The sequence below is a fragment of the Maylandia zebra genome, linkage group LG14 (assembly GCF_041146795.1).
Source record: "Maylandia zebra isolate NMK-2024a linkage group LG14, Mzebra_GT3a, whole genome shotgun sequence".
Classification (NCBI taxonomy): Eukaryota; Metazoa; Chordata; class Actinopteri; order Cichliformes; family Cichlidae; genus Maylandia; species Maylandia zebra.
The window spans coordinates 15,810,880-15,835,539 of NC_135180.1; the positions used below are offsets into that span (position 1 = coordinate 15,810,880).

The window sequence follows — 24,660 nt, forward strand, 5'->3', positions numbered from 1 at the left end:
CAGTGTTTTTATGTGTCACTGCAGACTGCTGTGCATGAATAAATATTTATCAAGCTCACGATAAAGTGCTCTCTGGGTTCGTGTTTTATTATCACAGTCATATTGAAGGAACGCGTTAGCGTGGTTAGCTCATTAACGCGTTAGCGCCGTGCAGCCCCATCCACAGGGTGATCCGCGCTAACTCGCTAACAGAGATTTGACACGTTAATGCAGTTATGGCGTTAACGTCATTTTAACAAGATTAACGCTGACAGCACTAATAAATACTAAACACATAGAGCACAGCTGTTTATGAAATTGCCTTTTCATACATAACACAAAATGCATTGTTGGTCTGTTTTTGTGAGCCACACACAGGTGGGCAGTCCTTGGTCTTGTCGTTCTTAGAACTTATAATGGCAACAAACAGACTGTCTTTTCTTGAGTTTAGCCTTTAGAAAACTCTTAACAGTGCATTTGTATATAGTGGTTTCCATGCACTCCCCTCAGTGAATTCTCTTCCAGCAGCAGATCAGTGACTGGACTGCTAATGGACCCTGACGAACAGGAAGTGGAAAGTAGTATATAACAAGCCACTGGAGACAAGACGTTGTACTCTGGAGGGCCATTAACCAAAGTTTCCATTTATTTATCTACACACCAAAAATAGGAGGGTGTAGTGGCTTCTTGCTAATTGCCAAACAGAAAACCATTGAGGTAGCTGGGGAGCAGCACCATAGCAGCAGACTCCTCTCTGGTAGTTCCCGATGGTTGTGTTCCACTCAGTAATTTTCTCTGATGCACGCTGGCAGGACGGAGATACCTGCTGCACTGACTGACGTAACAACCTGGTTTCCAAAGTGGCACCAGGAACCGAGCATGTGCAGTGGAACTGTAGTGTCACGCAGAAGGAGAAGCAGGACAGATGTCAAATGAGTTGACAAGCACTGCAGAAAAAGGCTCCGGATATGAGTGCAGGTACCTTGTCAGAGCTTTTCTCCAGGAAAGGCAAGCAGCGGCTGGCTCTGTGAGCTTTCGATACCCACAAATGATACCCGCCAGACCATTTTACAAACCGTAACTGACACCCATGAAGTGCTCTAAGTAAGCCCCAGGGAAGGGTAAGGTTAAGCTTGAAAACAAAACACTAAAGCGGGTCATGTAATAGGCCTCTCATTTTGCCGCTGCCTTTGTCAAGCCTGCTGAAGGAAACCTAATTTATTTAATAGCCTGTCGCTTCAATTCCGGGCGATCGGTGCGAGAAAACAGAAGGCAGAAATGATGAAAGCATAGCAGGAGAGAGGGAGGACAAACACTTTCTTCACATTCACTAGCGAGATGTGATTTCGAAAGTGAGGATCTGTGTCAGCCATCTGGTGATAACGAATAGCAGAGAACTATGTCAGCATGCTTCTTTCAATAATGCAAGCATGCATGCTGTCACTACATAACTGACATTTCAAGGCGAGACTTCCGCGAAATGCCAACTTCTGTGCGTCTGTTACAGATATACTGTACATGCATAGCCCCCATTTTCTTCTGACAGAATGAATCTGTTGAAAAAATAAAACACATTCTCCTTTGTGCCACTGTACGTTCTTTATTATTACAGGAAGCGATTCAAGCGTGTTGCAAATGACTGTATTTGTTTTCAGCGGCATTTGCATTTGCAGGGATTTAGCCGGCATCCCATTCTCTCTCTCCGTTTCTTTGCACTAGCACTCATATTCAGCTAATCAAGGTTGCCAGCAGAGATAAATCAAATCTAAAGCTTAGAGGTCTTGACAGAACGTATTGGCCTTCGGTGTAATGAAAAAGCATTTCTCATTCGACAAAACATAAGCTGCTGATTTCATGCTTCCGTGTTCCTTTCAAGGCCTTTGCAATTGTGAGAGGTGACAAATGGTGCATAAATACTTTAGAAAAGCCTTACTTTTGATTGGGGCAGATTTTATGTCATATATAATAACATTATTTTATATGATCACGGCTTCATATGGTGAATGATTGAATCAAGACCATTTTATTTACTGTATATATGGTTTCTGAAATGTGGAAAACAACACATGAGTTTCAGCAGGACAATTAAACTGCCAGACACTCTGCAAAGTGTTTGGCAGATTCATACACCTCTGCATCCGGCATTCTCCTCCCCTCCGTCTTTTATTGTTATAGAATGCAAATGTTATATCACCCATGTAGTACTAAAGAATCTCACCATTGGTATTTTTCTCTTTACAGCCCCAGTCAGCACTTGCACTGCACTTTACTGCCGTTTCCTTTTCATGACTGTGTTCACAGCATCACTTTAAACCTTGTATAAAATCAAGCATCCACCAGCTTTTGCAGACTGATATCCTGGTTAAACTTTGACTCTAATGCCTTTTAAGTTGCTTAAAATCTGTCTGAGCATCCGAGCAGCTGTCTCAAAGGGTCCATTTGATTTCTCCATAGCAACGCTGCCAGATGAAGTTTCTTTTTAATGCTCATTACTCTGTATAAAAATGTTTACTGTGGGTTATCCGGCATGCTGGTTCAAATTACTATGACTGTAAATTCAAGGATTCAGTGATCGGCCAAAAATCTTTTCATATGCAATAATACAGTTTATTGAAAAAAAATTTAAAATATACAATGTGTTGTTGAGATATCATGGTTTCATTAAAATTAAATGAGAAAAGTCATCACAGCGTACATTCGCTGGCCACTTCATTAGGTTTACGTGTCTAACTGCTTATTAATGCAAATATATAATTAGCCAATCACATGGCAGCACTTTATTTAGGCATGTTGACATGGTTGACAGCCCCCTGAACTTCAAACCGAGCATCAGATTGGGTATGAAAGGTGATTTAAGTGACTCTGAACCGGACGGGTTGCTCTGAGTATTTCAGAAACGGCTGCTACTGGGATTTACTCACACAACCACCTTTAGGGCTTAGGTCTGAATGGTCTGAAAAAGAAAATATTCAGTGAGCAACAATAAGTCAAATAACCACTGGTTACAAATAAGGTATGCAGAAGAGAATCTCAGAATTCACAATATGTCAAACCTTGAAGCAGAAACCCACACCAGGTGCCACTTGTGGCTCATTCTGGGCCCCTTGGTAAACACCACAGCCTACGTGAGTATTGTTACGGACCATGTCAAACCCTTTATGACCACAGTGTACCCATCTTTTTCTTCCAGCAGGATGACACATCGTTCTCACTCTAGGAGTAACTAATGAAGTGTCCAGAGAGTGATTTTTCTTTTTTGCTAAATGATTGTGTTAGATACTTGTAGTTCAAAAACATATATCCTTAGCTTGTGGCTTTATAAAAAATGTGAATACTTATACAAAAGTCATGCAAACAAAACATAACATTAATATTCAAACAGTGGTGATTCTCCGGACATTCTTGCAGTCATCCTCTGGGGGACACATGTTGGCCTGGCTCTCACTTTGTGTAGAAAAGCTGCTGGAGGACACGACATCAGGGACCTGATGAAACCGTCAAAGTTTAGGTTTTACTGAACAAACCTACAACATTTTTGAGCAGAGTAGAAGAACAACAGGTACCTGTGATGTGAAAACACCAAGAAGAAAACTACTGCCTTAAACTAATAGGAACCAGTCATTCATTAATGACCAACAGGAGAGATATAAACAGCAAGACAACTTGCAAGTCTTCTGAGGTGCAATTACAGTATTGACAAGACCAAGCTGGAGGATACATTTGAAGGGTCTGGTCTATACATCTGTAGATCATCATTTATGATACATTATGACAATGAGGGTGATGACAGATGTCCTGTTAACTAAAAATAGTGTCATTATTACTGGTTAATGCAGTAATCTGTTGAGATTAATCTGCATGATGGGAGGCCAGCAGAGGTGCAAGAGTGCATTTCCCTTATGCTCTTTGTAACAGGGAAGGATGTGACATGACATGACTGGCCGAATTATTCAGCTCCAGTTCATCTCTGTTTCTCTGACTCCTATCCCTCCCACCTTCTCTGTTTCTATCTTACCTTGCGAAAGCTGACAAAGTCCATCTGTCTACGAGTTTCCCAGAATAGCTCACTGTTAACTGCATCTGCAGAGTGAAAAACAGCTTTTTAGCTTCATCTAACCTAACAGCTCCTTCAAGCGGCAACAGCATACTTCGGACCTGAAAGAGACCTCAGTAGGAGAGAGCAGGATTTAGGAGGTTTAATGGCTCAGAGGTTTGGAATGGGTAGCACACAATCGTGGTGTTTTACACCCAGATATGACAAATTATGGTTGCCTGAAGATGCACTGGAGCCACCTACTGTAGTTATGAATTATTAAGGGGTTAAAACCTAATTGACATTTTAAGAAACACGCGTTAAGCTATTTTCAAATACCTTACATACCCAAAGACTTATTTGTAATTTATGTGTATTTATGTAAAGTCATGGTAAAAAAAAAAAAGTACTTATATTCTAAAGCTTTATTCCTGCCTAGCAAATGTAGAAGGCAGGACAAGTAGAAGATCACAGAGAAGATTCATGGATGCAGTGAAGGAGGACATGTAGAGGGTTAGTGTGACAGAAGAGCATAGTAGGGATGGGAGCGAGGGAGACGATCTTCTAAAGGAAGCAACTGAGAAAAATATATACAGAACAAGCATAATGCCATGAAACACAGCATATCAGCACAAACACCTGATTCCAACTGTTGAGCATAGTGGTGGAGGGTGGGTAAATTGGCTTTTTGCAGCAACAGGAGCTGGGCATCCTCTGGTCATCGAGTCAACCATGAAAGTATTCTAGACTCATATGTGAGGCCATCTGTCCGACATCTAAAGCTTGGCCATTATTGACTCATCAATAGGACAGTGATTACAACTGTTGCAGTCAAAGTCCAAATCTCAGTGATTGAAATGTCACGGTGGGACACAAACCTCAATGAACGGAAGTGTTAGGTTTTGTATTGTTGATTGTCATTTATGCTTAGAAATATTTAACCATATATGCTTAGAGGTGTATAATCAATTGTGTAGTGATAGGACTGTGATCTTTAACAGGCTGCAAAGGCTTGGTGTGTATTCCACACTAGAATGCACACCCACATCCTGGGAGCACGAGAGAGGTCGTACCTTCTCTTATTGTTTTATGGTAGGATTAACGTAGCTACGTCTGTTCTAGTCTAAGTGCTTTTTGTTTAGATGAACTGTTGGATTTTCCAGACCAGCAGGTTAAGGAAGTCGTTTATGGGGTCACACTCTGACCCCACACACACACACACACACACACACACACACACATACACACACACACACACACACACACACACACACACACACACACAGTATTCTTTGTTCACATGTATACCTATGTAAGATGCTATATGTTAATGACCCTATGCATATTCATGTAACCACAATAAAAGGAGTGCTATGGGGAGCCTGGCTGAGAGTCTGATGGAGGTCAGGTGGTGGGACGACGCTTGGCTCCAGCCAGATCTCCCTCATGCATGAGTAAACATGAAGAACCTTGCCTACTTGTGTCTTGCTTTGCAGTGTAATTATATTGTCTTCAACGTTCCAGCGGATGGGTTCAAGCTACGAACCTATCAGGAAGCACTGTTGTACAGAAGAGTGGGACAAAATTCTTCCACAGCGTGAAACACTGATAAGATCACAGAGGAAAAGATAAGTTTTTGTTTTTGCTGCTAAACTTGTTTATACAAGCTAGGAGTTCATGGTTTATTCATTAACTGCAAAGCGCCCGGGTCCTGCAGCTGCAAAACAAACTCAAATCATCACCACTCCACCATCGTGCTCAACAGTTAGTTTGAGGTGTTTGTGCTGATATCTTTAGCAAATAATGGGGTCTACTTAGTATTTCATGCACTGCTATTGTTTTATTGTTAAATAAATAATGACATCATGTAAATGTCATGTTTTATAGGTCATCTGAGGTTGCTTTGACCTAATTTTAAGACCAGAGCCAGATCCTTTTTTTCCCCGGGGAGCAAAACCTTTGATTTTTTTGTTTGTTTGTTTTAACGGTCTATTGTAAAAAGCCAGTGTGATTGATTTATCTTGTTTTTCTTCCTCTTCCACCACAAATCATGTGTAACTTACATTACACATGATCATTTTGCAAACCATGCAGCTGTGCTTTTGAATTCTGCATGAATATCTTTTTCTACTGGCTTACTCCCCACATGGCTCACAAATTCTAATGTTACCTATATTTTGTAATTCTGTACAGCAAACATGAAAAGCTACATTGTTATTGTGGAAAAAGCCAAAGCAGCCAAATCACTCTGCAATAAAACTGCACTGCTAAGTGATCATAATCTGACTTTGACAGAAGAAATTAAAAACTTTATCATATTATAGATTTATTTTGAATTAGTCACGCACGTTTCAAAACGTCTATTATGTGAAAATGAAACCTGCTCAGGCGCCAGTGCTGTAATTTACCGGGAAAGGTCAATGCAGAAATTGATCACTGAACACAGCACATTACGCTGAAACATCTCCGGAAGGCAACACAAACACTGAAGTCGTTTAGATCAGTGCGACTGTAAACATATCCAAATGGTAACGACCTGCTGGTCACTCTCACCTGTGGGGCTCTCACTAGAGTATCCCAGGTTAACTTTCCCTTCCGGCGCATCAGCATCGACGCTTCTACTAAACACCGATTGGTCAAACCTGCAATAGAAATGATAACGATTAGCGGAGGTATGGCAGAGTCACATCATCAGAGGCTGTTGTGAAAAGACAATTTTCTTCTCCCAGCTAAGCTGCAGTATATTACAGGCCTCTGTGCTGTTTTCATTATAAAGTACTTGGACATTATTCTTCACTTTATTTTACTATCAGACTGAAGTACTCAACTCTGAATGTGTATTTCAGCTATATGGAAAACAAATGTTGAATAAGTTAGCTTCCTAAAAGAGCTAATGACAGTCCGAATCATGTTAAATTACTACCAAAATAATTACTTTTTAAAGGTGGAATTTCAAATTTGTGCCTTCAATTTTATTTTATAATGATAATCAATGAAAACCTCTTCATTCCCAGAAATAAGCTGCATGAATTCTTAACAGCTAATGTAAAATATAAATGGAGCTCAGTGCACCCAGGACTGTGCTGTAGGTCTCTGATTACAGAAGCTGCTTCCTCCACAAAAAAGTCCCACAGTAGATCTAAGGGTTAGAAATCTCTGTATATAACAAAAGAGCTCTTAAATCTCACCTTAGTACCTCCTGCGGGCTTGTTTCTGAAAAGCAAAAAAGAGAGAGAGGCATCGAGTTTACTGTAATGAGCTATCAGCTGCTAACTTTATTATTCTCACTGCATTGACCACAGAAACATTATGCTTGCTCATTGCATCTACATCAATATGAAAGCTGTAAATGTCCTGCTGTTTATTAGTTTGGGTTCTGCACTAATATCACAGCCTCCAGCCAGTCTACAATTTAGCACTGAAAGCTGGAGCTAATGAGTTTTGTAACATGGCTTCATGGTTTCCTTTGCCAAAGGTCCTCCTGGCCATGGCGAGAACAACACCAGCGTAACAATGGTACAGATGGCACTTGCCTCGGGAGAGATATAAATGCTTCACTTTCCCTTTATAGGCAGAGAACCAGTCTTTGTCATTATATTTTAAATCCCTGCTGTCACGCTGGCCAACGTCTTTGAGAGCTAGATCCCTTACATTTCTCCCCCATAATTCCAAAGCATACATTAGTCCCTACTGAGGTGGATTACTCAGAGAAGAGCTCAGCAACTCGAAAGCATGCCACATCCCGTAACATTAGAAGCACCCTTATGAATTAACTCAAGGATGTTTCAAAGAATGGAGCAAGGACAATGACGGAGGAGGTATCAGACGTTTCAGGTACTGAATCAACTGCCAAAAGAGAAAGGTCACACCTGCTTTATAATAATCCCCTGGCTCCAAACCATGGCCACGATTTGCAGTGGTCCAGAATCAGTCACAGGGATTACACTGACTTAAAATGTGTGACTCAGGGCCACTTTTTTCTTATCGCACACAAACAGACCTCTTCTGCCTCCTAGAGTGAGCTTCCCCTCGGAGATGGCCTTTGTTATCTGTAGTCTTTAATTACTGTATGCTTGGTGAGTTTTTTCCTTAAGAGTTGTGTGATTAGATTGATAAACCTTTCTTGTTTGTACAGTAAATATGAAACAAAGAGCACAGTCAGTCAGAATAGCTTAACACATAAAAAGGTGTCTCTATTCAAAAGTAGAAAATCCACCTAAAAAGCACATTTTATCCAGTTTGCCTACAATAACCTGAGAATCAAACATAGAAGATGTAACATTTAATGAATTCTTTGAATTGTTCTTTTTCCAAGATAGAGTGATTGTACAAAATAAATATTTAATGACATTAAATAACACGATTTTCTATAATCCACACAGAGCCAAAGTATACATACAGGCTCAAATATATAAATACATTCCCTTTTAATAAGTGGTGCTGAAGGTTTTGCAATGTCTTTAAGCTTGACAAGACCTCTTGTCAGTAATCAATTTGAGCACATCTGGTAGTTTCTTTTAATAGCATGCAGCAGACTGACCAATGCTCGATGCTTTTGGGAAGATCTCTGAGATCCATTGTTGAACACTGAAGACTCCAAGATCATCAGTTTAAACAACTCGAGGTAAAGATTTTTAAGCTGTGTCACCATGTTGGTGAAGTCTGGAAGTAGACCCAAGCTGTCACCCTCAGATGAGAGGAAATGTGTTAGGATGTTCAGGAACAACCACAAGGCTTAAGCCTGTCATGAACTGGAAACTGCTGGAAAACCAGTAACACTGTCCACAGCGAAGCAAGTTTAACATCACCATGGACTGAGAGGGTGCTGGCCAAGAAAGAAGCCCAAAATCAGCACCTTCAAACCTGCCTGAAATTTGCACCTTTCCACATGAATAAGACAAGTTTTATGATCAGACAAGGCAAAGACTGAGTTATTTGGCTACAATAACAAGAGGTAAGTTTGGAGCAGTAAAGGTGAGGCTTTCAAACCTAAGAATACTGTACCAAGTGTCAAGCATGGTGGTAGCATCATGTTCGAGGGCTGTTTTGCTGCCAGTGGTACTGGTACATTGCACAGTGAATGGAATAATGAAAGAGCAGGACTTACTTAGCTTCACTTTGAATTAACAGCTAAACAGGTGAAACTTTAACACAGTTTTGTGTTATGCAGGAAAATGATGCCAAACGCATCAGAACTGGTTTTGGAATAGATGAAGCAGACTAACATTAAGCTTCTGGAATTAGCTTCCCAAAGTCCTGACATCAACCCCCTTGAAAATTTGTGTACAATGCTTAAAAGCTAGTTTGTTTTTTTTGTTTTTTGGTTTTTTTTTTTTGGGGGGGGGGGGGGGGGGGGGGGTTGCCAAATTTAAATAAACTCCACCAATCCACCAGTTTTGCCAAGAGAAGAGTCAAATATTCAGCCTGAATTATGCCAAAAGCATGTTGATAGCTAAGGGATGTTAAATAAATATTAGTGGGGGTTTATGTACACTTGTAAAAATCGTGTTTTTAAAAGTCTTTATAGATGTATGCAGCACAGTCATTGTACTCTGGAAAAACAACAGTTCAAAGAAGTCATTAAAGGCCCCAAAGTACCATGACATTCATGCCCATAATGAGTGTACTGTATGTTAATTTCTGACCACAGCTGCAGACTTAGCCTTTAGGTTGGCTGTTTTCTGTGTTTCCAGGAATTCTCTAAGCAAATAAATATCCCAATGACATTTCGTGGCTGTGTGTTACTGTGCGAGTCCCTTTGTTTATGTGTGCAGACATGTACCTGAATAGTTGGCGATTCTGCTGATATAAATGTAAGAACGCTTCACTGTGTAAGGGATGTTCTTATAAGAAATACTACCTACCTACTACCTACACTAATCCAACTAAAATCACACTTAGTCTTCCCACTCTGCAGCCATGCACACACACTTCTATAACCTTTCCTGCTGCTGTTTCCTTTCTGCTGAGAACAAATGTTCTGCTTTTGTCAGAAAGAATACTGTGTACCCTTGTTGAAGGCCACCATGGGGCAGTGCCGAGTCACAGCATGCATCCACCCGTCTTCTTCATTATACTTTACTCACAGTTTCTGTGCTGGAAAAGTGTGATGTATGTTCACGGACAGCAGTTTAAGGTAAAGTGCCTACTTGCTTGTCTCCTTTGTCTGTAGCAGAGGACAGTGCAGATGCAGAGCAGGAGGAGCACCAGAAAACCAGAGAGGGAGGCAGTTATCGCCAGCGGGACTGTGCAGTAGCCTCCTTCCTCCAACACCTCGGCGACTGAGGAGAGAAGGTCACATTGTTTAGTAAAGAAAACGAAAGCAGTGTTTCTGTTTTGTCTGCTTTTTCACATTGCAGCTCATCTGCAGATTTGCAGACTTGGTGGATAGAAAACTGTTTAATTTCCTGGTTTAATTTGTAGTACAGTCATGAGGGTGTGTGCAGAGGGAAGCTGCTCTGAGTGAAGAAATTGTTGCAACAGCGAGAACAAATTGAAAATGCTAAGATTCTAAATGCGTTTGTATTTTTAAGATTTGGGCCTCGGAGAGAGGTTTGTAACATCAGCACCCTGTGATGCAGACTCATCCAGCACTGACTTGGCAGCCCTTTTTCTGTACCGCTCTCCACATCTAAAATATCGCTCAGTGATGATTCACATGCTTCCCAATAGAGAGAAGGGGACAGATATAAAAAAAAAACATGGAGAACAAAGTGAGGAACACAATGAGTGAAAGATTAAAAAAAGAAACAAAAAGACATGTAAAGAGAACGAAAGCAAGACAGAACAAAAAGAGGCTTGACAGACAACTCTCACTGTGCATGTGTGCATGTGTGCATGTGTGCGTGTGTGTGTTTGTATCAGCGAATGAGTGACATGCAGAGAAAGAGCCGAACTGGCATCAAGTGAACAGGTAAAATTGTTTTGAATCTTTAAGTAATTTGTGAGTTTTTATTCAATTATTTAATGTGTTTTAGTGGCAAGATAAACTATACAGACTAAACACAGAGGCATTAATACATTCAAGCACACAAGCAATTAAACACTATGAATTGGCTCTAAAATGTTTGTGGTCACTTTATAATAGCTAAGTTGTAAAAGTGCAGTCACTGAACATTTTGACAATAAACTGTATTTGAATAAAACTGTTTCCTGTAGCCTAAATTATGGCTTTGTACCCGAATAGAACTAAAGATTTTTTGATAGGGTTAATAACATGTCTACTAACTATTTCATGTACAAATTATTGCTGAGAGTTACTCCAAGAACGTCCTTAGTGGCTCTTCATCAGAATGTTTATTTATTTGATTAAATGAAAAGCAGTCACTTTGTATTTTTAACACCTAAAATTCAATGTTATGCCATGATCCTGCCTAACATCCTGCCTAACAACATAAAAGTCTCCAAAAAGCTATGGAACATAATATAAATGCAAACTCTTATATTGCACTCTAAACACAGTAGATGTGAAATGGCAGGAAGAATCAGTGCTCTGTTGCAGTATGCAGAGTACAGATGGAAAATTATCATAGTACAAAAAAACACACTGCCTTTGCAGACTGATGATCAAACACAGAGATAGAGGTCACTGAAAAATGACAAATACTGAACGTTGCTGCTCATAGACATTCAGTGTCACCTAAAGGTAGTAGCTGAGAAGTAAGATACCACAGCACTTACATGATTACATCCTACTACAAGTAAATGAAACTTTTAACTTACAAATACATTAATGCAGTTGACACAAATTATGCAGGTTAAGGCGTAAAAAGGTAAGTGAGGTTACCAGGCTGAAAATCTGTATTTTCTGTTTGTGCACACAGTCCAGTAAAGACTCTCTTAGATGTGTTTTTTCAGGCTTGCTACTTCTTCTTTTGTCCTTCACCTCCAGAGACGGTCGTGTGGGAAATTCCCACCCAGTAGATCAGCAGTTTCTGAAATACTCAGATCAAACCATTTTGCACCCGCAGCCATGCCACGTTCAAAGTCACTTCAATCACCTTTTCTTTTCTGATGCTAAGTTTGACCCTTCTAGAATTATACATTCTTAAATCAGCATCAGACTATCCGGTCTTTAAGCAATGACGTGATGAATCCTGCTTTCGGGCCCAAACTACTCTGCGTTTTTCTTATGAAAAGTTTTTCCAGCAATAAAAGCTGCCGCTTTAAGTTTCGTTCCGCGTACGAGTCATGTGTGTTTGGGTCCTACAACCTGCCTGCCACAGCACACCATGACAGAAGTCAAATTTTAAAACCTCATTAATATTTTTGCATAAGTCTCCATCTATGATTAAAGATTTGTTTCTTTCAAATGTTTGTAAGGGCCCCTCACGGTTCTCCAAATACTTCCACAAGTCCAGTAAGTGTTCTTAACATAACATATTGATGTTATTATTTTTAAGAGAATTTGAACTTATTCTAACTGTTAACATATCAACAACAGTGACTGAAACCGGTATATAAAACTAGAGAATGCGTTTCCTGTAGAAAATGCAGTGTGAATGGTTTGAGTTGAATTTTTATAATTGCTGAAAACAAAAAAAACTTGTTTAATGGGCTGAAATACGCCAAATCATTCACCTGACAGCCAAAGTGCAGAACTGAAATTCACACAGAAGAATCTGGAAACTAGCTGAAAGGCTTGAAAATGTACATAAGAGAAACATGTCTAATAGCAAAAGAAAATTTAGAGCTAGAACACATGAATGGATATTGAAAGCTCATATTCTTTACATCACTGGAAGAGTGGAATTAATATTTTAAATGTCTAAACTCAACAATCTCAGATGAAAAAAAAAACAGAATATTTTCAGAATATGTGGTGTGTGTGTGTGTGTGTGTGTGTGTGTGTGTGTGTGTGTGTGTGTGTGTGTGTGTGTGTGTTATTTAATGTAACTCACCCACTTTTAGACTGATTGTGCTCTTCAGTGGTTGGGGGAGGGCAGAAACAGAGGCCAGACAGTCCACGTGAGAACTTTTTGCTGCCAGCACACTGAGCTTGCTGGTCAAGGTGAAGAGGCTCTCCTTCGACTCTCCACTGCTGATGTTGTATTCACTTGGACTCACCTCCGCACCGTTCCCCCAAGACAGAGAGGACCATTATTATTTATAGTTTAACATGCTTATTAATTTTAATGTTTACAGTCTTGTTTGTTCAGTAAGCACCCTGAATATAACCTGTTTTAAGGGACATTTCACCAGTGAATGTGTGCTGTACAGACAGATTTGTGCCCACTTCAGAAGAAATTGGAGAAACTGAGCAGTTGGAAGGTGACCAGTGTGTCTGAGATTTGTCATCAGAGGAGGCAACTGCACTGTCTCATTCCCTCCCTCAATGGAGGGAGTGTGTAATTAGTTTAGTTTGTCTGTCTTTTTGGATTTATGTTTTTTCAGATGTTGGCTTTCAGATTCAGATTGGGACATGGAAACCTATATTGGCTAAGCATTTGACCTTGGCCTTGCTGAGTGCTCATGTATAGAAAATAAAGATATAGATTTCGAGGCCACATTTTACTACACCAAGTGTGTAAAATGCTATTGCATGCTCACATTTTACATTTCCCACATTGTTATTCATTTATTATCCCACAACACTTCATTCCAGGCCATTTTCTTTTCCAGATATACTGCTGTTATACTCATTGCCAAAGCCTCTGGCCTCTTACAGTGACATGTTGTGTAGAAAAGGACCTAAATGTGAACTTCAAAGGCAGAACTTGACAAAAAATAAAAACAACCTTTATTCAGCTGGAGTATAAGTCCATAAAACTCTAAAACAGAAAAGAAACTGCTAAATCCAAAGAAGCACAACAAGGCTAGGAGTAAAGGTGGTCAGAAAAAGGGAGACAGAGACTATAAATACACAGAGGGGTGAATGGGGCAGAGTGAGACACAGCTGAAACTAAATCAGACAACAAGACATGGGGACGTCAGACAAAAACACAGCACCAGAGACAAACAACTATCAAAATGACAGAATATAAACAACTTGACAACAGCATACAGGAAACACAGGGGTAAATAAATTGAAAATTCAAGAAGTCCTCCTCATTGTTCCCACATTTCTGTTCATTCAGAGCATGCGCGTCTTTCCACTGGAAAGTCAGAGGATCCGTAAGCTGGAATTCAGATCTCAGTCAGTAAGTTTGGTTTGCAAGAATCATTAGTTGAAGAACTAGAAAATGACAAATAACCTGGTAGGCCAAGGAGCGTGATTCCTTTTATAGACTAGAAAATGTAATCACATAGTGTCTGATCAGTCGAACACAGGGATGGCTGTGTTGTGGCTTGGCATTTATTGATTTATTCACTGCAGACAAAAGCAACAGGATGAGGGCAGATGTATCTCGCAGCATTTGTGTTGTCGGGTTCAGCCAAATGCATCAGAACTCACTGCACAACATTTCATCAGTCAGCACTTCCTAAAGACACGCTGTAGAGCTCTTTAAGGTGAAAGAGGGGAATATCCCTGATTGAGTCCATTATCTGGTCTCATGCACAAGGTATGCAGATATTTATGGGTCAAACATTTCAGGAAGTCACTGAGTGCAAAGGATTTTACAGAAGAAATCTAATCTGATGAGTTTCTTTGATTTAATTTGCCCCTTTTGAAATTCTACATTTGAGGCACTATGTGTTTGTGATGTTAACTACATAAACCTACCTGAATTTAAGTCTTTATATTTTAGAGACAGCCAAAACAGACTTTTTGGGGGAAAATGGCAATATTTTTTATTTCCTTTGTTCCTTCTGATTGCCTGGAGTTCTGGTTACGGTCATCACCAATGATAACGTAGACCTCAGAGGGTTAATGTAGTAGCTACGATTTTATTACTCAAGAAATAGAATAAAGTACTTAACAGTCCCTTTATAGTACCAGATATACTGGCTGCACTGCCTGAGGGCATAGCAGGATATACTACAGGCTGAATAGTAAGAAAAACAAGTTTTAGTTCCGGTGTTTGTTAAAGATAGTGATGATCTTGTCTGATTGATTTTATGTATTTACCTTGTTATTATTCACCTCCCATTTCAGAACAGGCTCAGGGTACCATCCTGCTGCTTCACATTCAAACAGGACTGAATCTCGCTGAAAAGCCAACCTGTTATTCCCAAGGATTTTCACACTGCCCTTTTCTGAAATAAGAAAACAGTCAGTCATAAACCTGAATGATGTACTCTTTGCCTTATTTCTGTTTCACATACGTTTAGTAGATGTCCTTATGTATAAATGTAAGTGAGTGGGTAGGAATCTTTCAGCGCCATCATCAGTCTCCTCTGAAATCCTTCTGTTTGGATGCACGCGTCTCTGCTATCACCTCTTCAGCTGGGCTGTTCACTTACAAAAGATGGATTTCATTCGTCCCAGGTGATTGATCACATGTCTCCAATTCTCAATTGCCTGACGAATGCTTCTCCTTTTCTTTCCCCTTCATCTCCTTCCCTGCCAGCCAAATAAGCCACTTAAAGCCCCGGGAGATACAGTATCTCATATGTGAAGTCTGTTGTCAGGCAGAATGAAAGGTGGTGGAGGCAACACACAATTGCTACAGACAGAAAGATAATTGCAGGAACTTGGGTGCTTTGTCTGAGCGAATGGCATGTCTGTGTTGATTCAGGTTCAAATCCTCACATATTTTATACACATTATTGGCTGTCCCCTTCCTCTAGGAGCATTTATTTGATGCCTGATTTGGTGGCATGAGCACCATACGCACTCCTGTTCTTTGAACCACCCGTTCTGATGGTGGAGTTCCGGTTTTACACAATCTCAGCACCGCCAACTAAAGGTTAGCAGGCAACCAGCAGCCTCATTTGTACTGATTGATGAGCAGCTTCTGGCGATCGTGGCTGATTGATACAACCGAACAGAAAAAGAAAGGCATCGGCACACAAAGCCCCGCCCTACGTGATCCCTGAAATAAGGTTTCATATGGTTTGTTAATCACTGTAGGGAGACTGGTAGTGTGAAGCAGGGGGCTCTCGGCTAAATGTAATTTTAGTGATTTTTCAGCAGGGATCCTCGGGAGACTAAATTGCTGTTCTAAAGGAAGCTTTTTATCATTTGTATGTGTCTACGCGCAGATTTGAAGTGTGCCTGTGCAATTTGTCTTAAATGAACAGTACACACTCTATGCGTGTTTATAAGCTTACTCCAATGAGAATATCTGCTACGCCTCTACAGACCAATTACCACAAGCATTTTCTATCTTCTCTGATTTATCATGTCTCCTTTTCTACAGCCTCGCCTTCACTTCAGTCCCCGTTCGTAGTCAACAGCGCATGCAACCACACTAAGTTGCTTGAGTGAAGGGTTTGCGTAGATGCGCTGCATTTGTGATTTACCAAGCATAAGAACTAAGCACAGAAAGAGCAGGGAGAGGGTGTAGTTATATTTGCATCATCTTCATTTGGGACAATTTGAGAGTGGAAGATAAGGGGGGGGGGGGAACAGAGTCAAGCAGCTTCGCTGTAAGTCTGCGTCTCTCTTCCAGCCGTACTTTTGAGACCACAGCACACAAATCACATGCAGAGTTGCTGACTGTTAACTGGGCGTGCCAGGGTGCACAATTAATTCAAAGGTTATGTCAGGCCCTAGTGATCCTCTGCATCCAGACTGGAGGGCCTGATTCACCACACACTGCTGTTAATGGCTGCATATGTCAGTGGGGATTTGTGGCACTGGCAGCAATGGGGGCTCTCTCCATGATATATTGGAGGCATTGGGTCATTGGTTTCGTTTCCTGTCGCATTGTGCAGAGATGTTGGGGGGGGGGGTTAGTTCTTTTTTTTAGCTGTGCTCTCAGTTCAAGTGCACGCACTTTAGACGCAAATAAACTGAAGCACGTATTGAAGAATTCCCTGAGTTGCCATTTTGTTTGATGCAAGCTACTTCCATGTGAGCTAAAATTGTGACATCAGCAGCTCAGAGGGACCACTGAAACCTCAAATCAAACATGACCATCACAACAGTCGCCAATTTGAACTCTGGTTGTAGACTTAGCAACATCCAAATTTCTGGTAACACATCAAGCTAACAAATACTTCAAAACGCTTGAATTTTGGATAAAAAGATCCATCCTATCACTGGGCAAAAGGCAGGGTACAAACTGGACATGTCAGACACACTCATTATCCTATCACACTCCAACAACCAGAAGACATCTGTCCAACTGTTAGCTGCCTGGGGAACTGGGTCGCCGTGCATATATGGCCATTCCATCAAAGTGAATGCAAAGATTTCAAATAAAATGTGAAGCTACAATTTGTTGCCTTTTAAATAATACATAACTTTATTCATAAAGTACCAAATGACATTATCAGTATCCTCGATGTGCTTTCTATTGTAGGGTAAAGACCCTACAATAATACAGAGGACCCACCAACAATCAGAAGACCCCCCCATGAGCCATGACTTGGTGACAGTGGGAATGAAAAACGGCTTTTAAACAGGAAAAAAACCTCAAGCGAAACCAGAGATTAACAATAACTTTAAAATACCAGCATTATTACAGAAGAACCTTCTGTTTTAAACACCAGGATGCGACTCTAGCAACTGTTAAAGTTAATACTCACTGGGTAGTATTTGTAGCTCTCATGTGCTCTGGTTCTCGAAAACTGACATTTGGGTTGTGTCACTGAAATAGTTTGCACTATTTGTGGCCTTACAATACATATTTGTTTAAATCTGGGGTGAGAACAAATATAGTATCCTCTGCAATCTTCCATTCATCTAAAAGGGGGGAAAAAAGCCCCTTCTGCAACCAGCCTTATAGCCCATTTGTGTAGACGTTAAAATGTTTGTGATTGGTCTGGCTAAAAATTACAGTAACTTGCTAGATGTATTTTTCCCAAGGTAAATGGTAAAAGGAAAATCCCACTTGAAAACATTTTGGATGATACTGCAGTACTTTTTTCGAATAAAATGACAACTCCATCAGGACTACCTTGATGCATGCTTAACCATCCAGGTAAGGAAATACCACGCAGTTGATTCTGTTCTGGACGTTGCGTTTTCAGCGGGAGAAATGTTTCATCACTCATCCAGTCTCAGTATCACTGAGTGATGAACTGTTTCTCCCAATGAAAACGCAACATCCAGAAGAACAGAATCGGCTTTCTGGGGTATCAGAACTACTGTTAAAATCACAAGCTTTACACCGTCTCTGTCATCACCACACCCAGGCCTCCTAAGCCTTTTGCCTCCTTACCATGGGAACAAAAAGAAGCCTGCAAGTTAAAAAGTCTCAGCTTTTCTTAATTAACTGACTCCCATTCAGTGTAAAGAGACATTTAATCACTCGGATGTATATTTATTGTGCTTCACTAGATCCCTGCATTGCAACAGTTAAAGACAATGCAGGGAATGGAAATGAAAAGATAGTAAGTGCATTAGTGATGTAAGTTAATGTCACCCTAATTGATTTGATCCTTTCAGCAGCTTGATAGTACTGTGATTGATTTTGATCTTTAATTTATAGTTATTTCGCTAGAAAATAATCATCCATCCATCCATTAAATTTATCTAATCATCATTCCCAGAAATAAAACTGCTTTCTGTGCACACCACATAAGATGTTTTGTGATCCATTCGATCTATCTTTGCTGTAGTTTTTTGATCTACAAAAATGACCGATGCTTGTCTTGTCCTAAATCTAAAGTTCTCAGCAAACATGCCTCGCTCTGGCATGGTATACATCCATGCTGTGGATGTATGCTATGCCATACAGTATACAGTAAATGAGGGATGAAGAGGAAATGAGATTGGTTGTAGCTGCAGCCTGTAAATCCTGCGCTGCTGCTGCCTGTTCTGACTGGCATGGAGTGTCCAAGCGTTTCCATCTTGTATTTATGTCTGGGGGCCAATCAGTTCATATCCCCGACACCGCCCACGCTGCCATTAACACAGAGTAATGCAGAGACCATCGAACATGCCTGAGCAACTTCACTCCACCACGTTGGCCCTAATGATTCCCCACCCTTGCTATTGATCTCTTGGGCGCTTGTTCAGCTGCTTTTACGGTAAAGTGAAAACGTGCAATCTTCAGTCTCCCATTTCAAAGCAAACTAAACCAAAAAAAGAGTCTTAATTAAGGCGCGATAGTTGGAAGGCAAAATTCTTTTGCTGTTGTGTTTGAGGCAAAGGTTTTTAAAAGCCTTCACCATCTGCTTTGTGTGTGTGTGTGTGTGTGTGTGTGTGTGTGTGTGTGTGTGTGTGTGTGTGTGTGTGTGTGTGTGTGTGTGTGTGTGTGTGTGTGAGTACTTGCAGACTCTAGTTCACAAGAAACTGAGTATCCTTGAGGGAAAATGGCTTCACAAAAGCCTTTGAAATTCTCTGCAATGGAAAAAAAAAACCTACCTTGCTACTATCTTGCTTCAGTGAATCTAGGTAACACATACACTAAGATGCATGCATGCACCCATAAATGCACCTACATAGACTCTCCCACAGACAAACGTACGCACGCACACACACGAATGTACAGACCTTGTACAAACAGCCTCGCTGTTTTCCTATCAACGCCCTGGAGATCACAGGTCACTTCTCCCTGGTCGTGTCTCTCTGTGTTATTCAGGACAAGCATCCATCCGTCGTTCTTTTTTTCAGCCATCAGACTCATATTCGTGTTGGGGGATTGCAGGACACCATGTTTATTAGAGATAGTGAGTGCTACCTCACCATTCAGCAGCCAAATCATAGCAGTCCACTGGCTGTTAGAAGGAGTGCAGGTAAATCTGGCCTTTTCCCCTCTCAGGACCGTCAGGTTTTCTGGGAATAGTTTTATTTGAGCTTCAACTGCAAAAAACCAGCATAAACAAAACATTGTCTGTAATTTATTTGTTTATTTTACATCAAGTTTGATCTAGAAATCTGTCTGAAATTATCTTTGAGATAAGTCAAACAAAACAATTCTCCAGAGCATCACTTCTTACCACTGCTGAAGTACTTTTAAAGAAATATTTGAACATTTTGGGAAACAAACTTACTGGCTGTCTTGCTGAGAGTTACATGAGAAAATCTATCGTACTCAAACAGCAAGCAGCCGTGTAGCATAGCTTAACATAAGGGCTAAATTCATGGGGGAGCAAGTAGCTTCACTCAGTCCAAGAGCAAGAAAAATTGTCTGCCAAAATATCTAAAGCATCACACACTGTGTATCATGTAATCCAAGAAATCGCTTTACTTTTTTTGCCTGATGCATATTGGCTGCTTCAAAACCAGAGTTCACATACAGCATGATCACCCACTGGTAGTTCATTATTTAAAATGGAGTCATGAATTAGTCAACTAAAAAATATATTTTTCTTTTTTCATTTCATATTCAGGGGATAAACACAAGTTCAAGATGAAGACATTAAAACATTAAAGAATAAACAAAATAACCAGAAATGTGTCCATTCAGGTTGTCTGAAGAACAAAATCAAGTGTGACTCAAAATTACACAATGACTTCAAAGAAATTGTTGTGGTTTTTCTTACACTCATGCTTTTCGATTTATTAACTGTAATGTCTTACCAGCAGCATCTCAAAGCATTTAGACATTCAGACATGGTCAAGATGACCTGTTGAAGTTCAAACTGAGCATCAAAATATGGAGGAAAGTTGCTTTAAGGGACCTTGAATGTGGGATTGTTGTTGGTGTTAGAAAAGCTGGTCTGGGTATTTCAGAAGCTAATTATCAGCTGGGACTTTCCCACACAAGTATCTCTAGGTTTACAAAGATTGGTCTGGAGAAGACAAAATGTTAGCTAAGAACAGAAAACTGAGGCTACAATTCATATCGGCATACAAAAACTGGACAATAAAAGATTGGCAAAAACTTTGCCTGCTCTGATTTATCCGCGATCTTGTTCTTTTGGTCGTTACCCAAAGCTCATGACCATACAGTAGGTAAGGGTAGGGACGTAGATCGACGGGTAAATCGAGAACTTGGCTTTTACGCTCAGCTCTCTCTTCAGCACAACGGACCGGTACTGTGTCTGCATCACTGCAGCCGCAGCACCAATCCGTCTGCCGATCGCCCGCTCCCTTCTCCCCTCACTCATGAACAAGATCCAGAGATACTAAAACTCTTCCACTTGGGGCAGGAACTCGTCTCGGACCTAGAGTTGAGGACGATGGCCCCAGACTTGGAGTTGCTGATTCTCATTCCCTCCCCTTCACACTCAGCTGTGAACTGCTGAAGTTCCACCACCTGATGAAGCCAACAGAACCACATCATCTGCAAAAAGCAGAGGAGATTCTGAGACTGCCCAAGTGGAAGCCTGCCGCTACTTGGCTACGCATAGAAATTCTGTCCATAAAAATCATGAACATTTCAGTGACACAGGGCAGCCAAGACGACTGGCCTACTTCTTCAGCCTGATGGCTCCCTTCACCCCACCATCTGATTGACAAGCAACAAACACCTTGCGATCACAGCTCAGCGCAGCATCTTCAGCAATTGAGGTGCTGAACATGGTGCATTTGGACTCAATGCTCTCACCTCCAGTGTCCCTCAGCTGGAGGTGAGAGCAAGCCAGGGGAATACTACAATACCCACCCCAGCCTCTCACCACGGGCAACTCCAGGAGACTAGTTGCAGAGCCCAAGCTGTGCATTAAGGTGAGCCCGACGATATCTACCTGGTACTTCTCAACCACACGCACTAACTCAGGCTCCTTCTCCACCAGAGAGCTGACGTTCGATGTCCCAATCATTAGTCTCAGTAGGCCTCAGTAGTCCTATCCCAGGCATGGTGAACTGTTCCCTAGATTTTTCACTCATAGGGGTCTTTTGAATCACTCTTTGTCTGGTCCCTCACCCATGAACCAATTTGCCATTGGAGACACTACCAGGGTGAAAAAGACCCCTGATAAAATAGCCCCTGGGATCCCTGGGACACACCCACCATGATAAAGTATCGATTCAAGAAGATAAAATTGCTAAAAAATGCAACATGTAAAGAGAATGAGTGCGAGACAGTAAGAGACAACACAACTCCCTGATTTTGTTTGTCACTTTGGCAAATTCTTCTTATTAATAAGTTTAACAGTTCACATGTCGACATGTAAACAGTGGACAAAATAGAGATACACTGAGTTAGGAAGAAAGAGGGACACTGAAAAGATATGGTTAAAGGAAGAGGGGTTTTGGATGGTTTCTTTGTCAGTGTGATAGTTACAAAAGTCAGACATTACCCTCCAAAAATAATTGAGCTTTCACCTCAATTTAACACATCATTGGACCAGTGAGAAACGTTTGGGGCATTCACCAAAGAAGAGGGTCTCATGCTAATAGAGATGTAGCCAAAATCTTTCATTGTTTGTCAGGGAATGAGGTCCGGTCCATTGGGACTCACAATAAGAAAACACTGGAGTAACACATTTTAACAATAACTACATATAAAAACCAACAATGATGAGATAAGTGGGACAAAAATAGATGAACACATTCAAGATGAACAAATGTTAGGGCGCGTTTTTCATCTTTCTACAAAAAAATCACCCAGACACAGAAACAAGGATGCAAATAAAAACACAGTTGAATTCCAGAATGTTTTGTGGCTTTCCGAAGCCGAGAGGTAAAAGAAAATAGGAATTAATATTAATGGCGAACCTCGAAACGTGACGTTTATGGCACAGTGCCCGGGGCGATGTATAACTTGTTTGTGGTGAGATAACTGCACCTTCTACAGCCCGTGTGCCGAGTTGTGAATTATGCATCCATTTAGGAAATTAGGTCTGAGAAATATCTAGGCCAGCCTATAGAGCAGTTTCTTTTCATTGTTATGAGAGAATGTCAAACTAATGAGCATAATTTCTGCTTCCTCCTGTTGGGACCATGAACTAGTGACTCTGAAGTCCCCTGACCACTGGGTACATCTAATTGTTAACTAGACAGGCAGCCATTCTTAAGAAAATTAATTACAAAGTGAAGATAGATCATTAGGCCCTCTAATTATTGTCTGTGGTTTTAATCTGACGGATGCTGCTAACAAGCACAGCACACCAATGAATGAAGTTGTTAATTCGAGCACATTACTGGTCTCTGTGTCACATCCCCAGACAAACAAACTGTGCTTGTTTTCAGCTGAACTCTCACCTTCAGTCCTCCATGACAGTAGGAGCACTAACAGTGGGAAGGTGTCCATGACTGATCAGTCAGTCCAGTCAGTCCATTATTCAAAGCAGAACGATCCTGAAACAACAGTGATTCTGTTATTCCCTTAATGGATGCAATGGTCAGTCATAATTGCATGTTTTTAACCATGACGGCTATCACGATAGTTCATTTTTGACCACAGAGGAATATCAAAACATTTATCATTTATTCATGGTTCCCAGCATATTAACCCTCATTATTATGATGATCATGCAACTTCTAAAGCTTTCTGTTGCCATCTGTTGTGAATATTTTAATGCCTCCTTGATAGATACGTACAAAATTTTGCAAATATATTCATTGTTTTAAGAGATTGAACAACTTTGAGGCTCATTTGGCTTTTCCTCTCATGCCAGCAGCAGGACAAACACTTTCTTCACGCTTTAAAAATATCTCAGATTCTCTACTAGATAGCTTGGCAGAACAACTCCACGGTTCTTAGAGAAGGAAACCATGACAGCATTATTAGTAACATTAATACGAATTCTATTAACTCCTTTCAGCACCTTAGAAATGCCTGAACCTTCCACAGTTAAATATGGAGGTCAGAAATTAAATACATTCAATTTTCTGCCAGATTCCTCCTTATTGTTAAAGCTCTGATCTGCCTCCACTGTCTGTACTTTCTGTGTTAATTTTAGAACTCCAACACAAAAAATGATGAAAAGAAAATTGTGACAAAATGTCTGTTTGTTAGATTCAAACCCTGTGAATTTACACTTTTTTAAAAAAATGAACTCGGAATTTATTTAAATTGAAGGCATCAATGCAAACAGAGCCAACCCGAGTTACACAAACTGTAAATTAAGTCTGAATAAACCTGTGATAAAGCTCTGTGCTCTCTCTAACACAGGTGCAGCGATCGCTACACGCTCAGAATAAACACCATCTTACCCCTCAGGTACAGTGTGAGCTACTCGATCAACTGCACTTGCCTCCTAACCATTCCTTTCTCAAACGATCCAAAGCAGCATTTTCAAAAATCCAGCTGTGTAATATTTCACTCACCTTGATCTGGAGTTTCTGTGTATGAGAAGCAAACAATGTCATCGATGTTTTCTAATTCCACTTCATGCGTGGTGCTCAGCCATGTCACACCAAACTGTCCCGTTAAATATTACCAAATTCAGTGGGAACTTTGGCCCATGCTGCACACACACATGCGTAAATACACAGTGTGGGAGAGACTGCAAATATTGCCCATTGTAATTCCTCAGATCCCAGGGGCCTTACAGAGTCCCTCCCTTTTCAAATTATTGAATTTAAAGGATGATGTATTTTTATTGGAACACAGTAGATGTTTGATGGATCACAGAATACATCACTTTTTTTTACAAAAGCGGGAATCTTTTGTTTTTGGTCAGATCAAGAGAGCTAACACATCTGTAATTAATATTTTCTTCTTTTTTCTTCTACATAATTATCACATTTCATGACAGTTGTCAGGCAAATACTGTAATTTTTACTGTATTAAATTTTTTAACAGTTTTAGTTATTACAGTGC

At 40.5% G+C, this 24,660-nt stretch overlaps 1 protein-coding gene across 3 annotated transcripts; it reads right to left on the minus strand.

The window, feature by feature from the left end:
- Positions 1 to 3,065: 3,065 nt before the first annotated feature.
- igsf5b (immunoglobulin superfamily, member 5b) lies at positions 3,066 to 24,320 on the minus strand. 3 transcript variants are annotated; one of them, XM_004544008.5, is made up of 10 exons: positions 24,165 to 24,320; positions 23,097 to 23,192; positions 19,500 to 19,808; positions 15,021 to 15,148; positions 12,913 to 13,078; positions 10,162 to 10,293; positions 7,201 to 7,225; positions 6,566 to 6,654; positions 3,995 to 4,059; positions 3,066 to 3,464 (listed from the first exon to the last, which is right to left on the minus strand). In XM_004544008.5, exons 2-10 carry the CDS (start codon positions 23,143 to 23,145, stop codon positions 3,354 to 3,356), a joined length of 1,074 nt encoding a protein of 357 aa, XP_004544065.1. In that variant the 5' UTR covers positions 23,146 to 23,192; positions 24,165 to 24,320; the 3' UTR covers positions 3,066 to 3,353. The 3 variants fall into 3 exon arrangements, with proteins under 3 accessions (XP_004544065.1, XP_004544066.1, XP_014265504.1); XM_004544009.5 differs by lacking the exon at positions 24,165 to 24,320 and adding an exon at positions 24,051 to 24,146; XM_014410018.3 differs by lacking the exon at positions 3,995 to 4,059 and having other exon boundaries at positions 3,381 to 3,464.
- Between the last annotated feature and the right edge of the window lie 340 nt (positions 24,321 to 24,660).

Bases quoted from the DNA above. Each gene is read 5' to 3' on its own strand.
- igsf5b (XM_004544008.5), bottom strand. From the start codon at position 23,145: ATGGACACCTTCCCACTGTTAGTGCTCCTACTGTCATGGAGGACTGAA. The intron at 15,149-19,499 runs GTCTGTACATTC...TTCTTATTTCAG, and splicing joins AGCGAGGCTGTTTGTACAAG to AAAAGGGCAGTGTGAAAATC. The intron at 4,060-6,565 runs GTGAGAGTGACC...TTCACTCTGCAG, and splicing joins CTCTAGTGAGAGCCCCACAG to ATGCAGTTAACAGTGAGCTA.